Source organism: Cyphellophora europaea, assembly GCF_000365145.1.
Source record: "Cyphellophora europaea CBS 101466 unplaced genomic scaffold supercont1.6, whole genome shotgun sequence".
In the NCBI taxonomy this organism is placed as follows: domain Eukaryota; kingdom Fungi; phylum Ascomycota; class Eurotiomycetes; order Chaetothyriales; family Cyphellophoraceae; genus Cyphellophora; species Cyphellophora europaea.
Genome location: NW_008481812.1, coordinates 863,958 through 887,706, shown reverse-complemented (window position 1 = coordinate 887,706; position 23,749 = coordinate 863,958). Strand labels below are relative to the sequence as shown.

The window sequence follows — 23,749 nt, the reverse complement described above, 5'->3', positions numbered from 1 at the left end:
AGCACCCGCATGGGTGTGCGACAATCTCGACACGCTCTGAGGCTTGGGCCCCCGTTTTGTTTTGAGGCACTTGGCACGCTCTAAGCCTCTACGCCCGGCTTCAATAATATCGGCTATTCACCCCTTAGACCTTGTTGGAAGACTTCCCTCCAACATTGCACCTGTCCTGCGTTCCTCGAGCTCGATCTTGACGATCTGTTCTTTGCCGACAGTCACCAATCCGAGAAATCTAGATGTCATGTCGGCTTTCACAGGTTTGCCTGACTGAGCCGCCTCCTCTATGGCTTTGGCTTCTTCCTTCGCCGAAGGCTTGCGATACTCGAATGTGTTCGAAAGTACGACGTTAGTCTCGTTGTCGGTACATCTAAAGCAGCCTACAGACATCGGCCCAATTAGTCGTCAATGCTTTCGTACTGCTACAGAGTTCTTGCTCACCCGTGAACAGCCGTCCATCTACCACGGTAATGTGCAACGTCTTCCCGAGCAGATCGGTCAGGAACTGCGTGGATTCGGGGCTGACCATGAATGCAATAATATGCTGACACCGCCACTACAGGTTGTCGAGCATGGTTGGGGAAGGTGGTGGTCAAGAATGGCAATTGTAACTGGCGCGGAAAACGCGCCGAGCGCGCCAATCCTGTCGCCAAGAGTGCGACTCCTCGCAACCGGCAGCCTCACAGCCATGCAAACAAGGCGTAGAACCACTCCGCGTTTATACGAGCAGGTATCTTGACGTTGGGTCTCACCAAGCCCTGCAGTGAAGGGTAGTTCATGGTTGCAAGATCTCTTGGAGCTGACTACTACTACACAATTGTTTCTCTCACCATGAATATAGAAGTCACGTAAGCCACAATTGTCGACCTGCATTGAGTAGCCCTTTGAGCTTCCAACCGCACCTTAGAACGGCTGTAAACGAAATCAGCGATCATTTGAGGGTTGCTGCTGACGATTGCGAAGTTCACCGCTATGTCCGCCCGAAGGACACTTCGATGAGAGCCGCTGGTCACCTGTGCAAGAAGGAGCGCGTGCGCTCCACGATAGGGACTGGAATGTCGAGTGACCAGATGGGTTTAGGCTTGAAAAGGTCATTCACCAGTGATTGTGTTCCATGATAAGGTGCTGCATCTGATCAAGTACATCGAGTGGACGTGGTGCTGGTTGGGAAGGCTGTCCTGCAGTGAGTAGCTCTGTTCTGAGTATCGAGTCTCTAGGTAGTCCCATGCCTGCGATTCGTCCCATAGGAGACTGCTGAGACCTATCGAGCATTCCGTTCACTGACTGCCATGATATTAACTCAAGCTTTTCTCACCAATGACCCTAATGCAATGACCAGTAGTTCGCGTTGGGCTGCAAGTGCTCCGGATAGCCATCCGTATCCCCAGCCCTTGGCACGGGTCCACGCCAAGCGCCGAGATTGAAGGTAGATACAACCTCGTCGATGATCTACCTTCCTTCAATACACAGCTCGGACGATTTTCTTTGTTATCGCATCAAGCTTGATCCGCGCTTTAGGAAAGGGGGTCACACAACTTGTAACTCATGGACGTGAGAAACAGGACGACGGCTACTGCGGTCGATTCGCTGCTCATGCTCGGGCCGAGTCACTAGCAGCACCCTTGAATGGACCACTGGACTACCAAGGAGGACAAGAGTTCCACGGTAGCACGTCGGGTCTTGTCGATCATACGAGCATCATTGAAAAGGAAAGCAGAGCAAATTCGGCTCAGCAATTAATGAGTCAACGTGAGCTTCTGAAGTGGCTGGTACCGGAATCCGACTTTGTCGTGTATATCTCTTAGTCAGCTTCGGCCACTTTGATCTGGCAAATTTGTGAGCAAGAGTCAGACGTACTGCACCAGTCGTGCTCCTCTCATCTTGTTGGCGGCCCCAGCCGGAAAGAAGGTACACGAGCTAGCCTTGGTGTGCATTTTCGGCTCGACTATGCTCGAAAACAGCTCAGAGACTCACGTGGCTTCGTTGTCAGTACTCTGAGACTTCCATGAGCTGAAGGAGAGATGAGTCCAGTTCCCACTCTTGACCGGTGACTGATTGGAACTATCACATGGCACATGCCCTAATGTTGGTCGGCAGAAGCTTGAGTGAAGGCAGATGCAGTATTATGAGGGCGGCAGATGTATAGGTAAGCGTTATCTTCCACTTACTGTTCCAGAGAGCAAATATTGTCTATGTTCAGTCATAAAACTGGCGACATGTCTTGTGAGCTGGCATCCCGTTGTATTGTTGCGAACCGGGACCTCGCTGCTATGACCTTCTCGTTCCGTGTCAAGCTCAGCCATGAACCTGGATGGAAAATCAGGCAGCCGCCCCATAACCTTCCCATGACCTTCCCATGCGCCGGAACATCGTTTGGCCGTTGTCTTTAGTCTTTCCCAACGTGGCTGGCAAGGCACCAGCGAAGCGCCATGCTCGCCACGACATTCGCCACCGTGTCTTTAACGATTGCCTGGCATCCTCGTCTGCCGACTTTGTCAATTTGGCTTACATCCGCCACGCTGAACTATTATCAAAAGTGTGCAACGAAGTCGAGCGAGACCTGTCAGGCACTGACTAACACTGTATCGTCCCCATGTGAGTCAACAGTATGGCGTCAAATATTCAACGAGCTAGGGCTTCTCGCCATACCTGGACAGATGGCGATCGAATCGTTCTCGCATTACTGTACAGATTGTACGGGAACGAGAAGTCAACGCTTCTGAAGATATGGAATCATATCAATAAGACCATTCTACTGGCGGAGGGTTTCCCCGACGGGTCAATGCCAATCAATACCCTCGTGACGCAGAGATACAATCTCAAGAAGGAGCAGAATCCCGTGTGGATGAGAGTCATGGGTACAGCTCTCAAAGTCTTGCGAACTCGTTACCGCATCGAGAAGGATAAAATCGAGAACGCAGCCCAAGAACTTCACATCAAGCTCGAGCTGCGAATTGAGGCTCCGTCCGTCCGAACACCACTATCATCATCAGATCAAGCTCAAGTCGCTGTCACCCGTGATGCTTGGAGTCCCTCAACCGTCTCAACCGAAGACGAATCAACTAGACCGGAACTGCCTAACCCTAATCGTCCATCACTACATCAATTTGTCTTCAATCCAAATGCTGATAACGTCTCATTAAATAACCTGACCGAACCTATCATTCATCGACAACGCAACCATGTCTTCACGGAGACCCATATTCAGAACCCACCAGATGATTCGCCACCACCCTTACCTGACCAGCCCCGAACAGCTTCTTTTCGGAGTGTATTTATTCCTACCGTCTCCTATCCCCCTCTTGAGGCCGCGCCACGCACGCCATCGCCTGAGACGTTTTTGGCCAATGTCCGCAGCTCCCCAAAGCTTGACTCCAAATTTAATAGCGCTGGAACATATTCTAAGAAACACCCTGTCCTCTTGTTCCGAGCCCACGATCCTAATCTAGGCTTCAAAGCCCGCCGATTCCAGAACATTACAGGTGTCAGCAAGCCACCGCGCGTTAATAGTGCGGCATTTAAGGCAGAAGTGTTACCACATCTCCTGAGAGTGCCGACTTATCAATCACCTTTCATCAGTACGACAGAGTTTGCACGGTCTGCACTAAGAAGAATTAGTCAGGCAGCAACACCATGCAACTTTGCTGTCTGGTTGTACAACGATCTTCATGACGAGGGAGAAAGTCATCCCACCAGTCGCATTCGACCACGCTTGGTAAAAACTATTTGTAGGAAACATGGGCTGAATGACTTGCCTAACAAGTATGATGGCCGTGGAGAGTTCCTCTTATGGGGGGAGATAAGCAGCCCGCCACTTCTCAATCTATCAACAAGTGACGCATTGGAACTGCTAGGCACTTTGAATAGCATGGAAGAGTGCACGCCTACGGCGAGTGCAGAGCTTTACCCTGTAAGATACTTGTATGACGAGGCTTGCCCTACTCTAACATTGTACAGTTCCTCAAAGACGTTGACAAAGACTGGCGAGAGACTGTGCTTCGCGCACTTGTTACCTCCTTCAAGATTCCAGGTTTCAAATGGCGCTATCACTCTGTTAGGTGGGAAGCCTTTGCCGATATTCTGTTTCCTGAAGATAGCAAACCTCGCGCTCGCTCAGACCGAGCGACATCGGTGCTTCCGCATATTACAACTCACGAGACACCCTTCTCTACTGGTGCAGGTTATCTCCTTACGGAAGATGATGAGTGTGACGATAATGTTGATGTGTGCGCCCTGAGCGAGTATTCAACCTACATCAGAACTCAGCCGGCTCACACTGAGGATAGTGAGGACACCGGCAATGCTTCTATGTCAATGGGTATGGAACTTGACGAGCAAATTGAACAAGATCTGGAAGAACAGGCCAGCATTGATGCTCAGCTCAACTTGGACATGTACACCTACACAAGAAGCTCAGGTCATACCGTACCCGTTGCTCTCTCAGCGCTAGAGCCAGGTCCTACACATACTACACCAGAGTCAGAGCCGACGAGCCAGCCTGATAATCTTGAGATCAACAACACCACGACTGACAACATGAACACAGCTGTGGCTGTTCAAGATTTACCTAAGGAGGTTTCGCCAGCTGTCACTCATGGCCCAAGCTCAGCCAACAGCGGTGCACGATCGCGATCCTCAAGTCCAATCCTGGTGGACCTCACTCTACCGGAACTGCCTGCAACCACCACTCAAACCGAGTCTCAAAACCAGGACGAAGATGGAGACTGGTACATGGTCGAGCATGATGATGAAGATTGCTTCATCGTCGCAGAGTCCCGCCGCGCCTTGTCTATCCGCAGCCGAACCGCCAGTGTGATGGAGACGCCAACAAGACCAAGCCGCTACGCCGGACTTCACGTCGCTATGTTGGACGACGATTAAGCCGCTGTACCAATCAGGCTATGAGGGGGGAATCAAAGAAACGATGATAGCAATATTGTCGAGAGACGGAGAAGAACAGGTGATGATGACAAGCACTGTCTCGCACGCCCAACACCACAACCGCCGAGTGATTTTGTACGGCATGCCAACCAGCCGGAGATGATCAGAAAAGCTTTGCAAGTTTCAGAAGGATTCATCTGAGCTTTTGACAGACAGACACAGTCACTCTGTGGCCTCCCAAAAGCGGCCGCGCCACGAGGTGGTGCATCTTGCAGCCTGCAGGCGAGCGCGATATTCGTCCTGAAGATCAAGAATAGAAAACGTGACAAAACTCAATTGTCTCAAAAGTCCCAAGGTATCTTTTCATCCTTTCATCTGTATCTCCGCCCTCATCTGTAGACTGTAGCTGCAGGTTCCCTGTGCACTGTGCACTGTGCACGTAGCATGTCCAAATCATCTAATCGTACAGATCGGCTCGACCCGTCATACTCCGTTTCCTCTTTACTCACCATCACTACTAGATTACCTATGCCATTCACCCACTCCGTCTCGATGGACGACGCTCTTCTACATGAACAACAACGAGCCGGCTAATCGACCCACCGACCCACCGACCGATCGGCTGGCTGGCTATATACAAAACGCTGGAACGCTCCAAAGCCGGCACGGTCACTGACCTGAAACGAGGAACTGACGGTCCCCTTTCAGTCAGAGAGATCTGTGCCAGCAAAGAAAGGAAGTTTAGTCGTACAAATTATCAGCACCTTCCCATAGAACACATGGGGCGGGCCAGTCCGCGCACAACCTTCATATAAATCCTCGTATGTTATCACTTCGACCACTCCCTTCCCAAGTCCAGCCTGGGCGTACTGGCGCTCTGGCCGACACCAATCTCGCTGGCAGTGCCCGGGCTGTTGGGCCCTGTGGTGCCGGCAGTGCCATCAATGCTGATTTTAGGTGTTTCTAGTGGCGTCTCGGCGGGGCTCATAACAAGCGCCTGGCTGGAATACTTGCGAAGGCCGGCACCAATGTCCTTGCCGAGAACGGGAGGATCTTCAATGAAGGTGATGGAGTCTAAGCGTTCGCCAGGGTGGAGCACGGGTTCGTCAAAGGTGTCGACTTCCTCAACGTCCTCGTCCTCCTCTTCATCTTCTTCCTCAAGGATGCCGCTGTGCGCATGCGCCGGCCTGTTTCTGCTGCTGTGGTGATTCATCGCAGCTTCCTCTTCCTCCTCGTCCTCCTCGACGATAACACTCTTGCGCTTGCCCGGTGTCTCTTCTTGCTCTTCAGGGATGCCGAGAGTCGCTGCTCCTGCTCCGGCGCCGGCGCCAGCGACAGCCGCACCGACAGCATTTCCGCTTTTTCTGCGCCCAAAAATCCGATTCGTGGTGCCATCGCTCCCTTCACGTTGCCGGCCGAAGATCGCTGGGCTTCCAAGCGGCGCAGTTACACTCTGGCCAAACAGTCCCGCACTCAGGTTCGGCCCTTTAAACGCCGTCTTCTTGCGGCGTGCGAACATGACGCCGCCTGCATTCGAGCCAATCATCGCTTCGTTGAATTTAGATATCGGAGCTTGGCTTGAATGTCCAGAAGAGGCGTCATCGCCACCGGTACGTACCAGCCGGCCGCTAGAGCTGAAGACAGGACCAGCGGGCAGAACTTTGAGAGAATGGTGTGGTGAGCGTGAAGTGTGGTGAAGCAGAGAAGATGTACGACTGGCACTGGGTGAATGGATCGTGTCCATACTGTTGCTGGATTGGGAGGAGGCCTTACTGTGGCCCGCGTGCCGGGGCATGCTGCGAATAGAAGACACAGAGGACGAGGTTGATTTGCGACCTCGTAGGCCAGGGCCGGAAGAAAGGCGGCGGGATTGAGAGCCACGGGGTGTCAGAGGAGACGGGGAAAGTGAGGCGCGTGTACCGTTTGAGCCAGTCTTTTGATGATGCCGGGAGGTGTCGAGTTTGGCCACGCCGTTAACCTGATTTGCGGAAGTGACAGGTGTCAAAGTATTGCCGTAGGAGGAGTTGCGAGTCATAACACTGGAGGTGCCGGAAAGAGCGCGGTCGTGTGTTGGGCGTTCGCCCGGGCTCAGAGGTGTGTGGAGAGAGAGTTGAGGTTGCGATCTCTGTTTGTCAGGGGTGAGGGTTATCTTGGAGCTGATAGGAGATTTCTGTGAGCCTGAACCTCGAGAGTCAAGCTTGCCCAACGGGCTTCTGGCTCGTTTGGTGGACTCGACAAACCAATGCTTGAGATTAGAGAGCTGGTTGAGAAACTGATTGTTTCTTCTCTGTCTGCCAGCTCGCGTCTGACCGCCGCGCTTATTGATTCCATTGGCCGGACCAAGCATATCGGAATTTGAGGTGACTAACTGCAGGTTTGAGCTTCGTCGCTTCCATTCTCGTGACGCGCTTTTGGGCGGGAGAGGAGGCCTTGCCGTCCGCGAGGTGCTTCGGGATCGGATACTGTCCTTGTCGACGGGTTTGGGTGGTGTCATAGCACCCGGAGAATACATTGGGCTGCCCTCTGGCAGCTGCGGCAAGTCGCTAACAAGGATTTGCGGTGTGCTGCGCCTGTTTCTTCGGCCCCTACTGTTGCTCCGAGTGCGCAAGCCGTTCGTTTGATGACCTGGCGCACCCTCTTCGTCCACTTCAGGGAGAGTTGGTTGAGTGGTACTGAATCTACCAGATGCGCCGCTCAAACGTCGCAAAAGTTTCATTTCTGCATCCCTTTCCTTGCGTTTCTTCTCTCGCCGCACTTCTTTACGTTGTTCTTTCTCGTAAAGAAGGGTCCACCATCCTGCCAGAGCATCGCAACGTTGCGCCAGGACGCTTTCGATGACTTTGTCGATATCAACACCCGCGGACTTAAGCCGTTCCAGGGTGTGCTTTTCCAACTCTGTCGTGAAAGGCGCGGGTTGTGAGAGCTTGAGGATTGCTTGTTGCGCTGGGGCGTCGTTAACCAGAAACGGGTCGGCAAGCACATCCGCCAGGGTTGGCCGGTGGAACGACCGTTTTGACAGCATCTTCCGGATCAGGGTAGTTGCAGCTTCCGGGAACGTGTCTGGGAATTTCGGATCTTCTTTTAGGATGTTCTCTTTTGTGATAGCATCGTCGTCTTCGTCAAAGGGCAACTCGCCCTTTAGCAGCGCGAACAGAATTATGCCCAGACTCCAGACATCGACCTTTTCGGCGGCGTACTTCTCGCCCTTGAGCATTTCCGGTGCACTGTAGCATACAGTACCACAGAAGGTCTGCAGGTAGCTGGCCTTGCCCTCATATTCTCTTGTGAAGCCGAAGTCAATGAGCTTGACATTATCGCGCTTGTCAAGTAGCACATTCTCGAGCTTCAGGTCGCGATGGACACAGGACTTGGAATGGATGTATGCGACGGCTCCAACGAGCTGTGTGAAGATCTTTTGGGCCTTCTCGACGGCTAGAGGCCCGTGACGGCAGATGTGGTCATAGAGTTCGTTTCCGGGGCAGTACTCGAGGACGAGGTATACATTGAGTTCGGTGACTATGACCTCGTATAGTCGCGCGATATGAGGGTGTACGAATTGACGGTGCCAATGGACCTCTTTTGCCAGATTATGATCTTCCTTACTCGAGGCCTTCAGCACAACCTTTGAGCCATTTATGAGATCGTTCCGCGCAAGATATACCTTGCCGAAACTGCCTTTCCCCACCAGTCGGCCGACGGTGTAGTTGCCGACATGCGTAAGGTCTTTGCTCTCAAACTGGTTCAGCAATTGCTGGTAGCTGTTGGCGAGTTTCGCTTTATGTAGCTGCTGCTCTGCTTTTGTTCTTGAGTTTTGCATCCCTCTGGAGTCTGGTCTGAGTGGGTAAGGCTCGTTGCACGGTGATGGTGTCTGACATTAGGGCGCCGAGAGTAAGACGGCGGAAAGCGCGAGGCTGGAACGCATAGGTACGGAATCGATAGTATCGCTAAAAGCAGTGAATGCTAACAGAGCCATCAGGGAGGGAACATTGCGCAAGATTGCGGGACAGAAGACGATTAGGAGCCGGGTACCCTGGTCAGTGGTCAGTCTCCGTCCTCCCGCGTACCATACAAAAGGCGCGCGCCGAAATGCCAAGCCTCAAGCGGGATCACCTTACTGTAGGTCACGACGTCGCGTCTTACTGCTCACGTCGGTAGTCTTTCTGAATATCGTCTGAGCCTACTGTGTATAGGTCGACATCCCAGACCAAGGTGGGTGGATCACACGCAGGCAATGCAGAGTGCATCCAGTAACATTGGTGCTATACGCTAGCGGACTGTTGCCCTGCACAAAACCCACCATGTCTCCCAGGAATGATCCAACATTCGACAAGGCTCGGCATATTAAGTACTGGAAGCGAAATGCAGATCTACTACCAGAAGCCTACACCTCTGGGGATGCAGCACGCATGTCTTTGGGCTTCTTCATCGTTGCTGCCCTCGACCTTCTAGGCGTCCTCGATACACTAGTATCAGAAGAGGAGCGGATCGCATGGATAGATTGGATTTATTCACTCCAGGTGCCCTCTGGGGGCTTCAGAGGCTTCTCTGGCACCAATTTGGGCAGCCAGCGAAACATTTTCAATCTCCACTGGGACCCTGCGAACCTTCACAACACTTATATGGGCCTCGTTGCCCTTTTGGTCTTAGGCGACGACTTGGGAAGAGTGAAGAGGACAGAATGCCTACGGTGGGTGAAGCAGCTACAGAAGTCCAATGGTTGTTTTGGGGAAATGGTTGGGGAGGATAATGTGGCACTCGGCAAAGACGACCTGAGGAGCTCCTATTGTGCTGCCGGAATCATCTACATTCTTGGGTCCGAGACCGACAATGAACAATGGCTGGACAAAGAGGGGGTACTCAGGTACGTGTCAAACTGTCAGGACACTGAAGGCGCCTTTGGCCAGGCATGGCTGCGCGAAGCTCATGCAGGACTGAATTTCTGTGCAATGGCGACGTTAGGGTGTCTTGACCGCATCTACGGCTCTGAAACTTCTGACAGAAGCGTTTTTCTTTCGCCGTTGCTGCAGCTCGACGCAAATCTGGGTTGGATGCTGCAGCGACAGACAACATGGGTTGACGATCAAGACAGCGACGATGAGGACGCGGACGATGACGAGGAAGCTTCTACGCCAGTTACACCTCACATATCGGCCGGATTCAGTGGACGCTGCAATAAGATGGCGGATACGTGCTATTGCTTCTGGAACGTAGGCGCCATGGCCTTGCTGCGGAGGGAGAGTCTGGTGGGCGTTGAGGCTTTGAAAACATACTTGTTTGGCAGTACACAACACCTCATCGGCGGGTTTTCTAAGACTCCCGGGGCTGTGCCAGACTTGCTGCATGCATACACAGGACTTGCAGCGCTCTCAGTGGTCGGACAAGAGGGTCTCAAGGAATTTGACCCTGTCCTATGCGTGAGCCGGGGCACGCGAGATAGACTTGACGCAATCCGCCGGGCTCGTGCACCAATATAGAGACGTGTTCGTCCTGGTTCTTTATCACGCAAGCACGTAGTACGGCTCCTGGATCTTGAGTCAGACTAGTCAGACCCGTCTGGCGAGGCGACGAGGCAACTAGCGATCGAGTTTTGGCGTGGAATGCCAAGAACAGGGAAGCGCGTTTGCCTGACGCGTTGGGAGGAGCGTCCTCTGCTCCTCTCTCATCCCATCTCCACTTCCATCATTCCCCAAGGAACGTTTGCATTCGCCAAACTCTGTCCGCATGACAGGGCAGGGCACCGCGAGTGCTCCACTGCTTGTCTCGCAGTATGGCATTCAACAAGAAATATGACTTCATTGACCTGACCGGGCCCGTTGACCCTGACCGTCAACCGACAGCACCTCGGACTGCAACTCCCAGTTCAGCTCCACGACATTTATCTGGCAGACAGACGGCCACTTTTGATAGCCCTGGAAGTGCTACAAGAACACCTGCGTCTCGATCTTTTGATACAAGTGCGACATCCGGGTCGCGACCCTCCAAGTGGCGCGGAACAACGGGTCTCCCACCGTTAAGAGCTCCTATCTCAACAGCAGAAGGCTCAGCAGTCGACCCTCTCGTCTTGTCCGATGACGACCTAGACAAACCAGTGTCGAAAACCTCACTACCTGTCAAAGCCCATTCTTCAGCAGTAAATGCAGGTTGGCCCAGGATCTCTAATCCATTCCCCTCCAACCCGAAAGCGAAGGACACCAACACATATATGTCATCTCCCATGACACCCAGACCTTTCTTGTCACCAAATGCAACCATAGGCAGCAGATCAGCCCCAAGAACTACCTCAGTTGGTCAGAGCAGATTGTCTCACGTTGTCGCGTCTCATAACAAACCAGAGCCCGGCCCTCGCGATGTCAGTCGACCTGAAGGTGCGCAACCGAAGCCGAGGTCAGTCTCTATCATCAACAAATGCAATCACTGCAGGGAAGAAGAAGAGGACTGCGATGGTCAAAAGCCCTGTGCCAGCTGCCTCAGATTCAATTACAGATGTGATTACAATATCAGCAATAACCCATCCAACACTATCCAGGGTGACGACCGCTTTTCGGAGATCTTGCAAGACGTCGGTCGTCAATATGCGCGAAAACCGTCACTACCGACCGATGTAGAATACGACTACTCCTCGGACAATGAGGCACGCCAGAGTAGCACCAGTCTCAGCAGGATGTCTTCGCTCGTTAACGATGATGTCGAGCCGAAAGACCCTACTACTCTCGCTCAGCCCAGCAAGGCTAAGGTACGAACTATCGAAGATGTGCTATTCGACTTCCTCGGAGAGGACGAGCCGGAGGATTTGCCCATATCGTCCGAAGGCCTTCAGTCTGATATCGCTCTTGATGTTGTTGACTTTGAGAGGCTGTTGGGCGGTCTCAAGCAGCAACTGGACGATTTTCAGGAGATGACCGTCAAGACAGCGCTGCGTGCGAGCAAATACTACTCCAAGACCGAGCCTCGAGCGCAGGTTGAACCTTCCATCAGTAGCCCATTTGCCCAACTTATAGCGAAAAAAGACACAAGCGGCGAATGCAGACTGCTCTCCAAGGCAAAGGGATCCACGAAGTGGGAGTCGCTCGTTGCGCCCGTCCAGTACATAAAGTCGCCAGTCGTCAGTCTACCGAAAGCCAAAAGCATTGGACGATTGGGGCCAGCGGTCATTGCACAGAACACAACAATCGGCAAGTATCATCCGTACTCTCAAGATGACGAAGGGAGACGGCCAGAAGACTTGAATGCAAAATATCAAGAGCTCAGTGAACGGTACCATGATTATCACTCCATATCAGCCTCCATTGCTGGACAAAGAGCTTGCGCAGAGCTTGTTGACATCTGGGCCAAGCTTGTTGATGAGTTGCTTAAGCAGCTCGATATTACCCCAGCGGACGTGGTCTACTACTATTTGAGAGACGGTGCGGAGACGGAGCGTCTCCTCAACGACCTCGGCGTATCTGAAGACACAATCAAGTCCTGTGTGAAGGAGCAAACTATACCATGCGATACCTGCCACATCTCTTTCCCGGCAGACCTTGAGTTCCGCAGTCTTGAACATCGCCACGAGGGTACTGCCCCTCAGTCCAGGGTGTTGGCTAAAGCAGCATTGGCGGCGCACTGTTTCCATGCCATCAGCAACCTTAGTCTGTGGCATATTGTCTCGCTTGTTCCATCTGAAGTGTTCCTCATGCCCAAGAAGACAATGTTCGATAAAGAGCTTAAAGATGAATCAGAGGCGGTTGAGCAGATCTGTCTTGCGTGTGGCTTGCACGGATGCTCCGCTCATGGAGCCTTTGTTGAGTGGTGGCAGATACAAGGCCATCCGGAACCCGAAGAGGTCAAATCTGGACATGTACGCCTCAACGATGCCGAATCATTTAATAACGAGCGATGGACATACTCAACTTTCCCTACTCACCTTCGCGAAGATCGACATATCTGTGGACTGTGGTGTGACGTCGACCAGACTCCAGCGCTCCGACTATCGGAATTCAAAGGCCGGCAGGCAACGGGTGGTGTCAGTGGCTTTCTAAACCCTGAGATCAAGGCCTCAACCCCTTATTTGGCCGATGACAAGATGTGCTCCGCTAATTGTTTCTGGGATGTAGCCGGACGGACCGAGGACATGCCTGATTTCTCAGCGTCCGAGAAAGAAGTCTTCGCAGCAAACCTTCGTCTTTTCCTAGACAATGAAAGAAGTCCATGCATGATACGCGAGTGGCTTCCGAAACACAAATGCACAGAAATATTCGCTCTGATGGTGGCTCGAATCCGTCAGATACCTCATTCAGCAGCTGCATTAGATGGTGCGTCCTCTAAGAAAGTCTCGAGGGCCAAAGTACACAGCAAGCCAGATCTCTCAATGAACCGCCGGGTCGCGGAGAGAAAGGCTTTTTTTCCTTGCGATCACGATGGACCATGTACGCCAGAGAACCCAGAATGCACTTGCGCCGAGGAAAAGGTTTCGTGTGAGCGCAGATGCAAGTGTGACGCAAGCTGCGAACGGGCTTTCCGCGGTTGTAACTGTGCCATAAACCCTGGACAGGTCTGTGGTGACAAGGGTTGCGCATGTTGGAACGCTGGGCGCGAATGTGACCCCGGGCTGTGTAAAAGCTGTGGTGTTGAGACGGTGCTCCACCAAGCATACAAATACAAACCGGAAATGCGCATCGGCCGCTGCAAGAACAACCGAATCCAGCTGGACTTGCCCGCGCGCACCATCAAGGCCCCCAGCGAAGTTCAAGGTTATGGACTATTTGCTGGCGAGGATCTCAAGAAAGGCGATTTCATCCACGAATACAAGGGCGAGGTGATCAGCCAAACGGAGAGCGACCGGCGTGGCGCGATGTACTCTCTGTCTGGTCAGGAGTATCTCTTCAACCTGAACGCTGAGCAACAGATTGATGCCAATAACTTTGGCAACAAGTCACGCTTCATGAACAACTCGAAACTGGATCGCAACATCAATGTATACGGGAACACCGTGCTCTGTAATGGCCAACACCGGGTCGGTCTCTTCGCCAAGCGGGACATCAAGGCGGGCGAGGAACTGCTGTACGACTACGAGTACCCTGCTGCGGTGGCCGACCAATTCTGGGAACGAGGCGAGCAGAGCGCCAAGAGCAAGGCGTTTATTGATACGCCGGTGGTGGCGCGGGCGAGAGCGAGTCGTGGCGCTGGAGGAAGAGGCCAGGCCAAAAGAAAGAAGAAGACGAAGAAGACCAGGGCGAGAATGCAGCCAGATGACGACGGCGGCAGTAGTCTTAGTCAAAGCCCAGCGCCCGCGAGGAGACGTGCCGGTAACAGAAAGAAGGGCGGACTGCAGAGCGACAAATCGCGCGCCAGCTTGCGGGGGACGCAGGGCGATGGGTTCGATCCCATGGATGTGGACGAGGTGGCCGTGCAAATGAATGAGCAGACGGAGGATATGGATTCGGACTTTGAGGGGATGGTGGCGGGGACGGAGTCTGAGAGTGGAAGTGAGAGTGACGATGACGAAGACGAAGAAGTGGTGGTGCCGGAGAGTGAGGACGATGATGATGACGATATTGCGGGCGGAGGATCGGCCGCTGCGGCGAGGAGGAAGGCCTACCGAGCTGCGTCTGGGTCGAGGGCGAGGGGGAGGGGGAGGGGGAGGGGGCGGGGGCGAGGACGAGGGTCAAGAGGACGAGGAGGGAGAGGGAGGGGAACAACGGCGAGGATGGGGGACTGATGAGTGACGTTTGCTGAGGAACGTGAAGACGCCGTAGTTTCTCTCGCTCGGGACAGGACGTTTCTTACAAAGACCTGTTTTGGAAAATGTGCCCGTGTTCGCGATCGGTCTCGCAATGGGGATGGATTTGGAGTCATGCCGAGAGTGTGTAGAGGCGAGGTAGGCCGCCAGCAGACAGCAAGTCGGCCATCTCGCCCGAGTCAAACAATTCGGAGGTAACCAGTCCGTAATGAACGAACGGTATTCGTCCCTCGGTGAGCACTTGTGTGTGTGTACCTTTGAAGCGCGAGATGTTCCGTGAACGGGACGCATATTCCAACGGTGTGGTCGGTTCCTAGAGGGAGGGCCAGGGATGGCAGCTTTCCGATGGGCAGGCAGGTCAAGGCCATAACATCCATACATCCATACATACATAGAGTGGTACACGAGATGAGGAACGGCAGTGACAGCCTTCAGAACATGGGAGCGGCGTCGAGGGGTTTCGAAGGGTGTCAAAAGTCGAGATCAAAAGGTCGAGTCTGGTGGTGAAAAGTTTACTTTATACACTTCATATCTCTCACTCGCGCTCTCTTTTTCCGTCACAGCTTTTTCTTTTAGATGCTGAAGACGGGTCATACTAGTATCATGCATGCATGGCTGAGCGTGAGTGTATCGTGAATCGGCCGACGCCCTGCCTCGTAAAAACGCCCGCTCTATGCCAACAACGCAAATAATCCAAGGCCCGAGCCCACATTCCACGATTTTGTGGTTGAGGCCGATCGAGGAAGCCATCATTCCTGCTCCTCTCTCCTTTGATCCCGCTTTCCTGATGGCATCCATTTCATTTAAACACGACTTCTAAACGGCTCATATGCGCTCCCGGTCTGCTGGGGCTGCGCGCCGCCATATGCGCCCAAAGGTACTGACTGGCCGGCACTGGGTCCCATGTACGGACTGCCAACTCTTTCGTAGGTATAGGGCGTCTTCTCCGCCCGAGTCTTGCCCCGGCCACGCTCGTGATTCTTGTTGTACGGACTCCGGCCGCTGCAGCAGCAGACGCTGAGGAACCAGAAGAAACCAGCGCCGACGGCAAAGGCAGTGCCGATCCACGAGGTGGCTAGCGCGCGTGTTCCCAGTCGGGTCTCGACGCCGTAATCGTCCTCCAGTTCGTTGTCGATGACACCCTTGAGGATGGCGAACATGGCGGTGGCGACGATTGTGGCTGCCGCGTACGCGACCCAGGCCACGGTGGCGAAGAAGGTGGTGAAGAAGCTGCCCCAGCGGCTGAAGATTGCGGTGATGCCGACTAGGATGCTGAAGCAAGTGGATGCCAATGCGGCGGCATAGAGCACGAACATGGCTTTGCTGCCGGAGTGGTAGGCGTCGAGGCCATTGCGGAATGAGCCTGGAAGGTAATCTTCGACGGGGAGTGCGGCGCGGTCCAGACCCCAGACCTTAATGGGGTTGAACCAGAAGTATGCCTTGGGCGAGATGCAGTCGCTGTACGCATCTTCGTCGGCATTCCAGCTGCAGTAGTTGCGGAGGTATACGGTGTAATGGTCGTCCATTCCCAGGGTTTGTTTCGCTGCCTCGAGAGCATTGCCGAGGGTTGAGAGGGTAGTGGCATCGGCGTCTGGCGCGATATTTGAGGATGCGCTAAGGGTGAGGTTCGTTAGGTCAATCTCGAGTGATGCGTTAGCAGTCGACCGTGTGACCAGGGGTGGTGGGCATACCTTTACGAAGTAGAGATCGCCCGTGGTGCGATTCTCCTCCATGGTGCCGGCAATGAAGACGAGCACGAGAGTCACAAGGGCGGCGATCGACAGCAGGAAAGGTGCCGTGATGCACGCCACACGGCCGGCTTGCACCATGTTGGCGGACCGGTTATCGACTAGGACGAGAGAGTGAGTGGCTAGGTTGGGGTATCCAAATCGTAGGTGTTAGGATACAGGTAAGCGAATGTCGGGACTGATACCGAGGAGGCTAAAGAGCGTTGTGCGTCGGTCTTTTGAATAGGATGAGAAGAGATGGCGAGACACGAGGAGGGACTGGCAGAAATATGAAAGCATGACATGGCGTAGCATGGATGTCAGACTGCTAAGTCTGGAAGTGGGAACGAGCTGCTGCAGTGCTATGGCGCAGTCGGCGGCCGCAGCGCGTCTCAACTGTCGTCGCTAAGCGTGACTATGCTTAAGAGGGCTAGCCCCAGGTGGTATTCTCGTGGCGATGGACTCAGCCTTGGGCATGCCCAGCGGAGCGAATGCGAGATTCGTGGATAGCCTGCGTAGATCTTGCGCGTCGTGGTAGATCCGTTTGTTTGATGGTTTTACAGAGTACTGCTTTGACAAAGGCCTCGACAGTCTGCAGAATGCGAGGTCTACGCGGTCGCAACTTGTTCAGTTACAGTGCTGACCAACATGTAACCGATCCGTAGGCGTATCGGGTAAGCCTCCACGGTGTGAGATTCATTCAGCTCTTCAAAAGGAAGCAGCTTGCCCCTTCAACTTCCCGACTTGCCATCACACTCCTCGTGTCTTTTGTGTACTCTCGCCCACGATGCTGCAAGGTACAGTCTGCAACAGGAACTTCATGTGTCGAGTTGGACTTGGCCCGCCAAACTGCGCCTGCACTGCATACGAATAGACAGATCTGCATTACATCTTGTTCCGCACTTCGTACCTGTAATCGCATATTCGAGGGGCATGGATACATCCGCTTACTCTGAATAACCGTGTGCATCTACCCGTGGTTGGCATTTGCTGACGCACCCTCTACCTCGTCCATCACAACCCATGCCCCCATAGCAGCATCGCGCCGCGCACGCAACAACAACTACCGGCAACAGTACCAAAGGACCAATGAAGTCACCGGCTTCATCCACACTCTCGAAACAGCCACTCGCTTCGCCCACTTTGCCTTTCCCCCATCTTCTTGTTGAATCTGCCTTTCAGCCCCATCTCCTCCCCTGGCCTAGCAGCGCCCAACTTGAAGGGGAACCGGCGGCGCGCCAAGCCAGTCCAGCATTGCTTGCCCCCCGCTCCACCCACTCCCCTCCGGACCTGATATTATTTTTAGTTTGATTACGTAGATATTCGAATCCTCCCCTCCACAATCCGCCCGATCGCCCAGCACCTCCATTGCACGAGTATCATGCCCACGCTTAAAACACTACTGGCATGCGTTGCCCAAGTAAGAGCTTTCTTGACTCCAATGTAGACGTAGATATGCATACTTTCTGGGAAAATCGGAAGGGGAGTAGAAGATGAGCATGAATGTGGAGGGGGGATGAGCTCTGAGCAAGGCCACTGGCATTTCCTAGTTTCCTATCCTGCATGCCTGAGCAGATTGATTCGCCGTCCGTCTCTGCTCTACCTAGTCCTTCAACGCAAGGATGACAGTCTATGAGCGACAAAGCCACTGCAGCGATCGAGAGACCGAGAAGAAAAACAAAAGCGAATGTACAGTGCGCATTCTGGTGATCATTGAATTATTACATTTGTCTCCCGGCCGCTCCAAACGTGCCTCGTTTTCCTCCCTTGTGTTTTCCTGGAAGCACCACCAGTACCTGACCCCCCAACCAAGCAGTGGAGCGCAACAACGCAAAGTAGAGGTGGAAAGCACTCGATATAACGATCTGGTTTCAAACAACATTATTTCCGTCATGTAGCTGCTGCTTCTTTCTCTCGCCTGCGCATGCTTGGAGTCCATGTTTCTCGATATTGCGTGTCTGGGTATCATCATCCAATTACTCCGGTCACTCAACTCATGCTGAAACGGTGCCGTCGACTCTGGCTACACAGGTACCACACCGACCGCTTTCGCTGAGATGGGTCTATGCGGCGGTAGGCTGCTCAGTGCGGCCGCGAGCTTGGCCATTGGCACCCGTTGCGACCTCATCTTCCTCTTCCTCCTCATCACTGACCTCGTCGCCTGCGTACTCGCCGTGTTGTCCGGCCGGTACCCAGCTGTCGCGGTCGCTCTTGAGGGGTTGGTCCTGGCCACTGAGGTCGACGCCGCCCTCAGCATTGCGCTTGACTGCGTTCTTCCTCCGCTGGCTTAGGGTTCGGCTGCGGGTGGAAAGGCTGCTCTTGACAACTGCAGATCCGGACACCCAGTTGGTGAGCGCGTCTTCGCAGTCTTGGATGATGGCCTTGCTGGCCTCGTAGCCGTCATATGCCGGACGAGTCTCACCAGGGGTGACAGGGTTGTCGTCCACCAACTCCAGGAGGTGGGTACCGTATCCAGCGATGATGGCCAGCTTCTCGCAGTGCTCGCGCATCGCATCGAACTGGTAGGTGAAGGCAGCCTTGAGCTTCTCGCGCGTGATGTTGGAGAGTTGAGCCTCAGCAACGAGGGACTCGGCTTCGGCACGGACGAGCTCTTGCTCGAGGACAACAATTCGTGGGGAGTTGGGCTCCTTGTACTTGAGCTGGGCGATTTGGTCGGTGATCTTCTGCTTTCGGTCGCGGCTGGGCTGGACCGAGGCTTCGATGTTGCGGATCGACTTCATGGTCACACGATACTGGTCGTAGCGATCCACGAACTGATCCTCCAGCTCGCCAATCTCGTAGATCAGGACGCCGAGCTTGTCCGTCACATCGGAAACATCATCGTCGCAAAGCTCACCCCAGAGGGAGAGTTGTTGCTGCGATCTGTCAGCTTTCGGGTTCGCTACAAAGGTCACTGCTGCTGCTTACCGCTACTTCCATGCGCTCTCTTCCAACTAGTTCCATGCTGCGCATGACATTCTTTTCCATCTTCACGAGCTGTGATAGCTTCTTCGCCAGATCGGGGCCAAAGGCACCCGCAGTTCCCTTTCGGAAGGCATGGCCTGTGTTCTTCGTGTCAGTGATTCCCTCTACTTGTTGCTAGTATGCTTGTCCTACCGAAGTTGGCTCGGCCAAAGAGTCGGCCGCCCTTGGTTGAGGATGTCGGAGGAGGTGGATTCTCAATCTGAGAGGCGGTGGGAGCGCGCGATTGGCGCATAGAATATGTGCGATGCATCTTGACTTGTGGGTGGAATGTAGAGTACTATCTCGTCTCGCGGGGTGGAGGAGCTGAGAGCTGACAAGGATGTCGAGCTATACGTGGGGAAGGTCGATCTGCACGTTCGATGAAGCGAGAGTGTTAGCGAGGCAATGGGCTGGTTGAATGCGAGCTGGTGCTAAGATAATGGATTGGCAGGGTCGATGATAGCTTGGAAGAAAGCGATCTTCAGGAATATGGGAAACTGTGTGACAATAGGTGCGGAGGGGGGGCTGATGTCTGTCGAGGATGTCATTTCGTGTTATGGCGGGAGCTGGCGGAGTCGCAACGGGGGCCACTTCTCTGCGCCACACGCGTCATTGGCCGCACCCGTGCGCTCAGACATGATCCTCGTCAACAATGAGATCGTCACTCACCTTCGATTCTTTGCTAAGCACGTGGTTTTTCTGCGTGAAGTTCGAGCTTTGGAAGATGAGAAGCTTGGAAAAGCTACAGACGAAAGAGCAGAAGGAGCAAAAAGTTATGCAAGCTCAGGGCAGCTACTGCAGCACGATCAGTCAGTCGTGTGCCAGCTTATTAGTGCTTCCGACCCCCCCATCAGGCGGTAAGTTTGGTTGCTATGGACGCCCATCATCCAACCAGCAACACCCAGATTCGGCGTGGTTCTCTTTCATCCGCGCCGCTCACGTCATATGCCCTTCTGCTTTGAGTTTGCTCCCTCATCTCTCTCCTGTTTCCTGCTGTTGATCTTAGGGCTGTGCAACGGTCGAGGCTCTGTGATCGGCTGGTCCAATTTCAGGGGTAACGTACACATTCCCGACCTCAGCACGGTATAGCTTGCCAGTGTTCACAACCATGAATTCCGAGTTCATGGGCTTTGCACCGAGCACTATGGTGCCGTATCGTGAGTTTGACTTGCCTCGAGGCGAAGATTGTTACTTCTGACCCCGTGATGAAAATGTCTGACATCAAAACGATGACGAAGGTGCGGCTCTGAAGGGGTCTGTGCTGGCTACCTAGACATCAGCCTCACTCAGTGACAGCTCTCCAGCGTCCCCGTGGCACGTAGCTTTCTACGCCTTCATCCGTCAGTATCTCAGCTGCTAGCCTGCCTGTAACAACACTTTTCTCGTGCTCGCGCCCTAGGACGTGAAATCTATCAAAACCTTCTGCGCCCTGTGCTTCCTGCCCGCTTCCTCCTTTACCCAAGTCTATCCTAGTTCTCGGAATCCACCACGTTCTCGCATGATGATTGATATCCTTTGGGGTGGGAATGGGTACAAACCCGCTAAGCGTCCTGTCCATGGACATGTACCATTTGCGTTGGTGTATGCTTCCGACCGTGTTCGATGCGCCTGGGTAGGCATTATTACGTCGAATAGCTTCATCCTCGTCACTGCCTGAAGCACCTGCCGCTTCTTCATCGCCTATGGTGTGCTCCGAAATTGATTTGCTTGTTTTACGAACAGATATCTGGGCTGAAGTCGTTTCCGATGCCATGGACTCCAATTTAGACGCGGTCGACGCCGCGAAAGCTCGGTCTCGGTGAGGCGGCGACGCAGTGCGCTTGAGTGAAGAGACGGTGTAACGCAAGCGACGGTGAGCTGGCGTACGGGTTGCAGTCGAAACATCACTCTCCTGTTGCGATGAAGGTGAACTTGAAGAGGTCGAAGTGGTGCTATTGCGCCGAGAACGGGAAGGCGCAGGTGGTGGTATGGTCACTTTGCGGCGGCGTTTGAAGGCCGGAGCTTTAGGTTGCGTACTGCAGTCATTTTCTTTTGTTAGGCGGAGGTACAGAGTGTAGTTTCGGGGAAGACGGGTTCCATGGAGGCGAAGACGGATTTTGCGGTGTGAGAATGCTAGGGCAAGCTTCTCAGGCTCGGATAGACATGCGTATGCGGTACTGGCTGGACTGAATGATTGAGAATCAGGATCGGTCTCGGAGTCCTTAGTGGCCTTTGATGAACTCTTCTCAAGCACTTCATACTCGCCACTGTCCCAAATCAAGAGGCTCCCAGTTTGAGTCGAGGCGGTCTCGATAAGATGATTCTGTAATGTGTCAGCGCTCCGGAGGCATCGAGTACGTTTCAACCAGGCAAGGGAGGAGCTCAACCGAAGCAGTGAGTCTCAGGCAGTGAAATCTTGGTGCTCTTACCCATAGGCAGTGAACCCGGGTCTCGGTGGCATTTCTGTTCAGCCGTCGAGAGTTAGGGTCACCTGGCAGGCCATACATGATGGCGAAGCTGATCGAGCTTGTGCTGTTGATCTGCAACCGTAGGTCATAGTGAGTGCCAGCGATGGGGTGGTCGTGCTGGTGAATCACGAAATGGTGCCCATAAGAGGACTGGTTGCGATGATAGAGATCCAGCCAGTCTGCATGATCAAGGCGTGGGTCCGGGGAACATGGTCTTGTATAGGTGGCAAGCTTTGAAGAGAAAAAAGCGACATGGTCGTCAACATCTACAAGACCAGCCTCCACCTGAGCGGTCGTAGGTTCGCGGGACGAGTCTTGCTTGCCATCAGAGTTGTCCTTCTGCTTGAAGGTGGCTTTCTGCCGGATTGGAGGAGGTGAAACGCCACGTGCAAGAGATTCAGGCGCCTTTACAACAATAGCTTGTGCTTGTGTGTCATCTGCTGCGGTAGTATAGGAGGCGGCGCTGGAAGACGATGTGGAACGACTTCGCTTCATCAAGCCATGGGATCGAGTTGCACAACAGTGGTTGAGGTCGCACGCGGCAGTGGACCTATTGAACGTATGCAGCAGCCACCTTCTGGACTGTCCGACAACGCTTTCCTCACACCGGATCCACGTAGGTTGTGCCACGGAACAGTTCTTCCGGCCACGGCACCAGGGTTGACGAAGATATTGCACATCGATGTACCGCAGATGCTGAGGAAATGATTGGTAAAGAAGTGCGGAAAGAGCCACGGAGGGATGTCGTCAACCTCGAACGCTAAGCCGCCTTGGTATAAGTGTCTTTTTAGTCACTCCAAGCTGCTGACACAATTTCAAGTCAGCGACGCAGCTTGTCGCAGCTTTGCGCTTCCCCTTCGCAGCCAGCTGCTGGTTCCACAGGCGAGGATTGGTTCGTTCGTTCAAAGCAATGAGTAAATCGTGTCAAATACACATTGAGCAATTCCTCTCGCTTCAGCTGGACGGCTCTGGAAGAATTGCAAGGTACTAGTATTTATTCACCCTCGCCCGCCTCGATGCTGCAACTCGGGCCCATCCAAAAGTCATTTCTCCTCACAACCTTCACAGCAATCGCTACAATCGTGATAAGTTACATGCTTAACACCCCGACAGAACCTCAAGACAATTCTATGCGACCATCTGGCGTTCTCAGAGCCACCATGTCCAACCTCACTCACGCAAAGATCGTTCCCCGAAGGTCTGCTGAACGCGGCCATGCCGACCACGGTTGGCTCAAGACAGCACACACCTTTAGCTTCGCATCATACTACGATCCTCGGAACGAGCAATTCGGAGCTCTCAGAGTGCTGAACGAAGACCGGGTTGCCCCCAACCAGGGCTTCCCTACGCACCCCCATAGAGATGCAGAAATCTTCAGCTATGTCCTATCGGGAGAGCTGACCCATAGAGACTCCATGCAAGCGAAAGGGGCCGAATCTGATAACAGCAAGCAATTCTACCGAATGCGACGCTCCGATGTCCAGTTCACCACCGGCGGTACGGGTATCGCACACAGCGAGCAGAACGAGCACAACTCCTCCTGGGTCCATTTCCTCCAGATCTGGGCCATGCCTTGGAAGCGGGGCCTCCCTCCCAACTATCACACCATGACCTTCCCCGAGGAAGCCAAGCGTATGGCCTTTGTGCCCATCATAACGCCTCTGAAGGCGGGTCCGAAAGCCACCAAGGAAGATGAGCAGGCTGCTATCCCTGTCTTGGAGGGTACAATTCCAATTCACGCTGATCTGATCTTCTCTGCTGGCATCGTCGAGCCTGGGAAGACATTTGACTACAAGATTGGCGGCGAGAACTACATCACCAACAAGACCGACCGCAAGACTTACGTCCACCTACCAGCGACACAAAATGGAAAGGCCAAGATCAAGCTGGCCGGAGAGACGGTTTTGAATGAGGGAGACGGCGCCTACATCAGCAAGGTCAATGCCGGTGATATCCTAACCGTGGAAAGCGTGGGAGAGGCTGACGCTGAGCTCGTCGTCATCGACTCAAATTAACGT

General features: G+C 53.7%; 9 protein-coding genes across 9 annotated transcripts; 4 read left to right on the top strand and 5 right to left on the bottom strand.

Annotated features, from left to right (window-relative positions):
• Positions 1–117: 117 nt before the first annotated feature.
• HMPREF1541_06549 (uncharacterized protein) lies at positions 118–523 on the bottom strand (the record flags this gene model as incomplete). The annotated part of the gene is made up of 2 exons (XM_008720881.1): positions 118–374; positions 436–523. The coding sequence occupies 2 exons, from the start codon at positions 521–523 to the stop codon at positions 118–120; spliced, it is 345 nt and encodes a 114-aa protein (XP_008719103.1).
• A 2,079-nt stretch (positions 524–2,602) lies between these two features.
• HMPREF1541_06548 (uncharacterized protein) lies at positions 2,603–4,875 on the top strand (the record flags this gene model as incomplete). Its single annotated transcript, XM_008720880.1, has 2 exons — positions 2,603–3,904; positions 3,952–4,875. 2 exons carry the CDS (start codon positions 2,603–2,605, stop codon positions 4,873–4,875), a joined length of 2,226 nt encoding a protein of 741 aa, XP_008719102.1.
• Positions 4,876–5,704: 829 nt separating this feature from the next.
• HMPREF1541_06547 (uncharacterized protein) lies at positions 5,705–8,692 on the bottom strand (the record flags this gene model as incomplete). The annotated part of the gene is made up of 1 exon (XM_008720879.1): positions 5,705–8,692. One exon carries the CDS (start codon positions 8,690–8,692, stop codon positions 5,705–5,707), a length of 2,988 nt encoding a protein of 995 aa, XP_008719101.1.
• A 481-nt stretch (positions 8,693–9,173) lies between these two features.
• Positions 9,174–10,349, top strand: HMPREF1541_06546 (uncharacterized protein; the record flags this gene model as incomplete). The annotated part of the gene is made up of 1 exon (XM_008720878.1): positions 9,174–10,349. One exon carries the CDS (start codon positions 9,174–9,176, stop codon positions 10,347–10,349), a length of 1,176 nt encoding a protein of 391 aa, XP_008719100.1.
• Positions 10,350–11,536: 1,187 nt separating this feature from the next.
• Positions 11,537–14,572, top strand: HMPREF1541_06545 (uncharacterized protein; the record flags this gene model as incomplete). The annotated part of the gene is made up of 1 exon (XM_008720877.1): positions 11,537–14,572. The coding sequence occupies one exon, from the start codon at positions 11,537–11,539 to the stop codon at positions 14,570–14,572; it is 3,036 nt and encodes a 1,011-aa protein (XP_008719099.1).
• An 824-nt stretch (positions 14,573–15,396) lies between these two features.
• Positions 15,397–16,422, bottom strand: HMPREF1541_06544 (uncharacterized protein; the record flags this gene model as incomplete). Its single annotated transcript, XM_008720876.1, has 2 exons — positions 15,397–16,233; positions 16,285–16,422. The coding sequence occupies 2 exons, from the start codon at positions 16,420–16,422 to the stop codon at positions 15,397–15,399; spliced, it is 975 nt and encodes a 324-aa protein (XP_008719098.1).
• A 1,961-nt stretch (positions 16,423–18,383) lies between these two features.
• HMPREF1541_06543 (uncharacterized protein) lies at positions 18,384–19,555 on the bottom strand (the record flags this gene model as incomplete). Its single annotated transcript, XM_008720875.1, has 3 exons — positions 18,384–19,196; positions 19,249–19,382; positions 19,438–19,555. The coding sequence occupies 3 exons, from the start codon at positions 19,553–19,555 to the stop codon at positions 18,384–18,386; spliced, it is 1,065 nt and encodes a 354-aa protein (XP_008719097.1).
• A 1,011-nt stretch (positions 19,556–20,566) lies between these two features.
• HMPREF1541_06542 (uncharacterized protein) lies at positions 20,567–22,226 on the bottom strand (the record flags this gene model as incomplete). The annotated part of the gene is made up of 2 exons (XM_008720874.1): positions 20,567–21,586; positions 21,693–22,226. 2 exons carry the CDS (start codon positions 22,224–22,226, stop codon positions 20,567–20,569), a joined length of 1,554 nt encoding a protein of 517 aa, XP_008719096.1.
• Positions 22,227–22,891: 665 nt separating this feature from the next.
• Positions 22,892–23,746, top strand: HMPREF1541_06541 (uncharacterized protein; the record flags this gene model as incomplete). Its single annotated transcript, XM_008720873.1, has 1 exon — positions 22,892–23,746. The coding sequence occupies one exon, from the start codon at positions 22,892–22,894 to the stop codon at positions 23,744–23,746; it is 855 nt and encodes a 284-aa protein (XP_008719095.1).
• Positions 23,747–23,749: the final 3 nt, after the last annotated feature.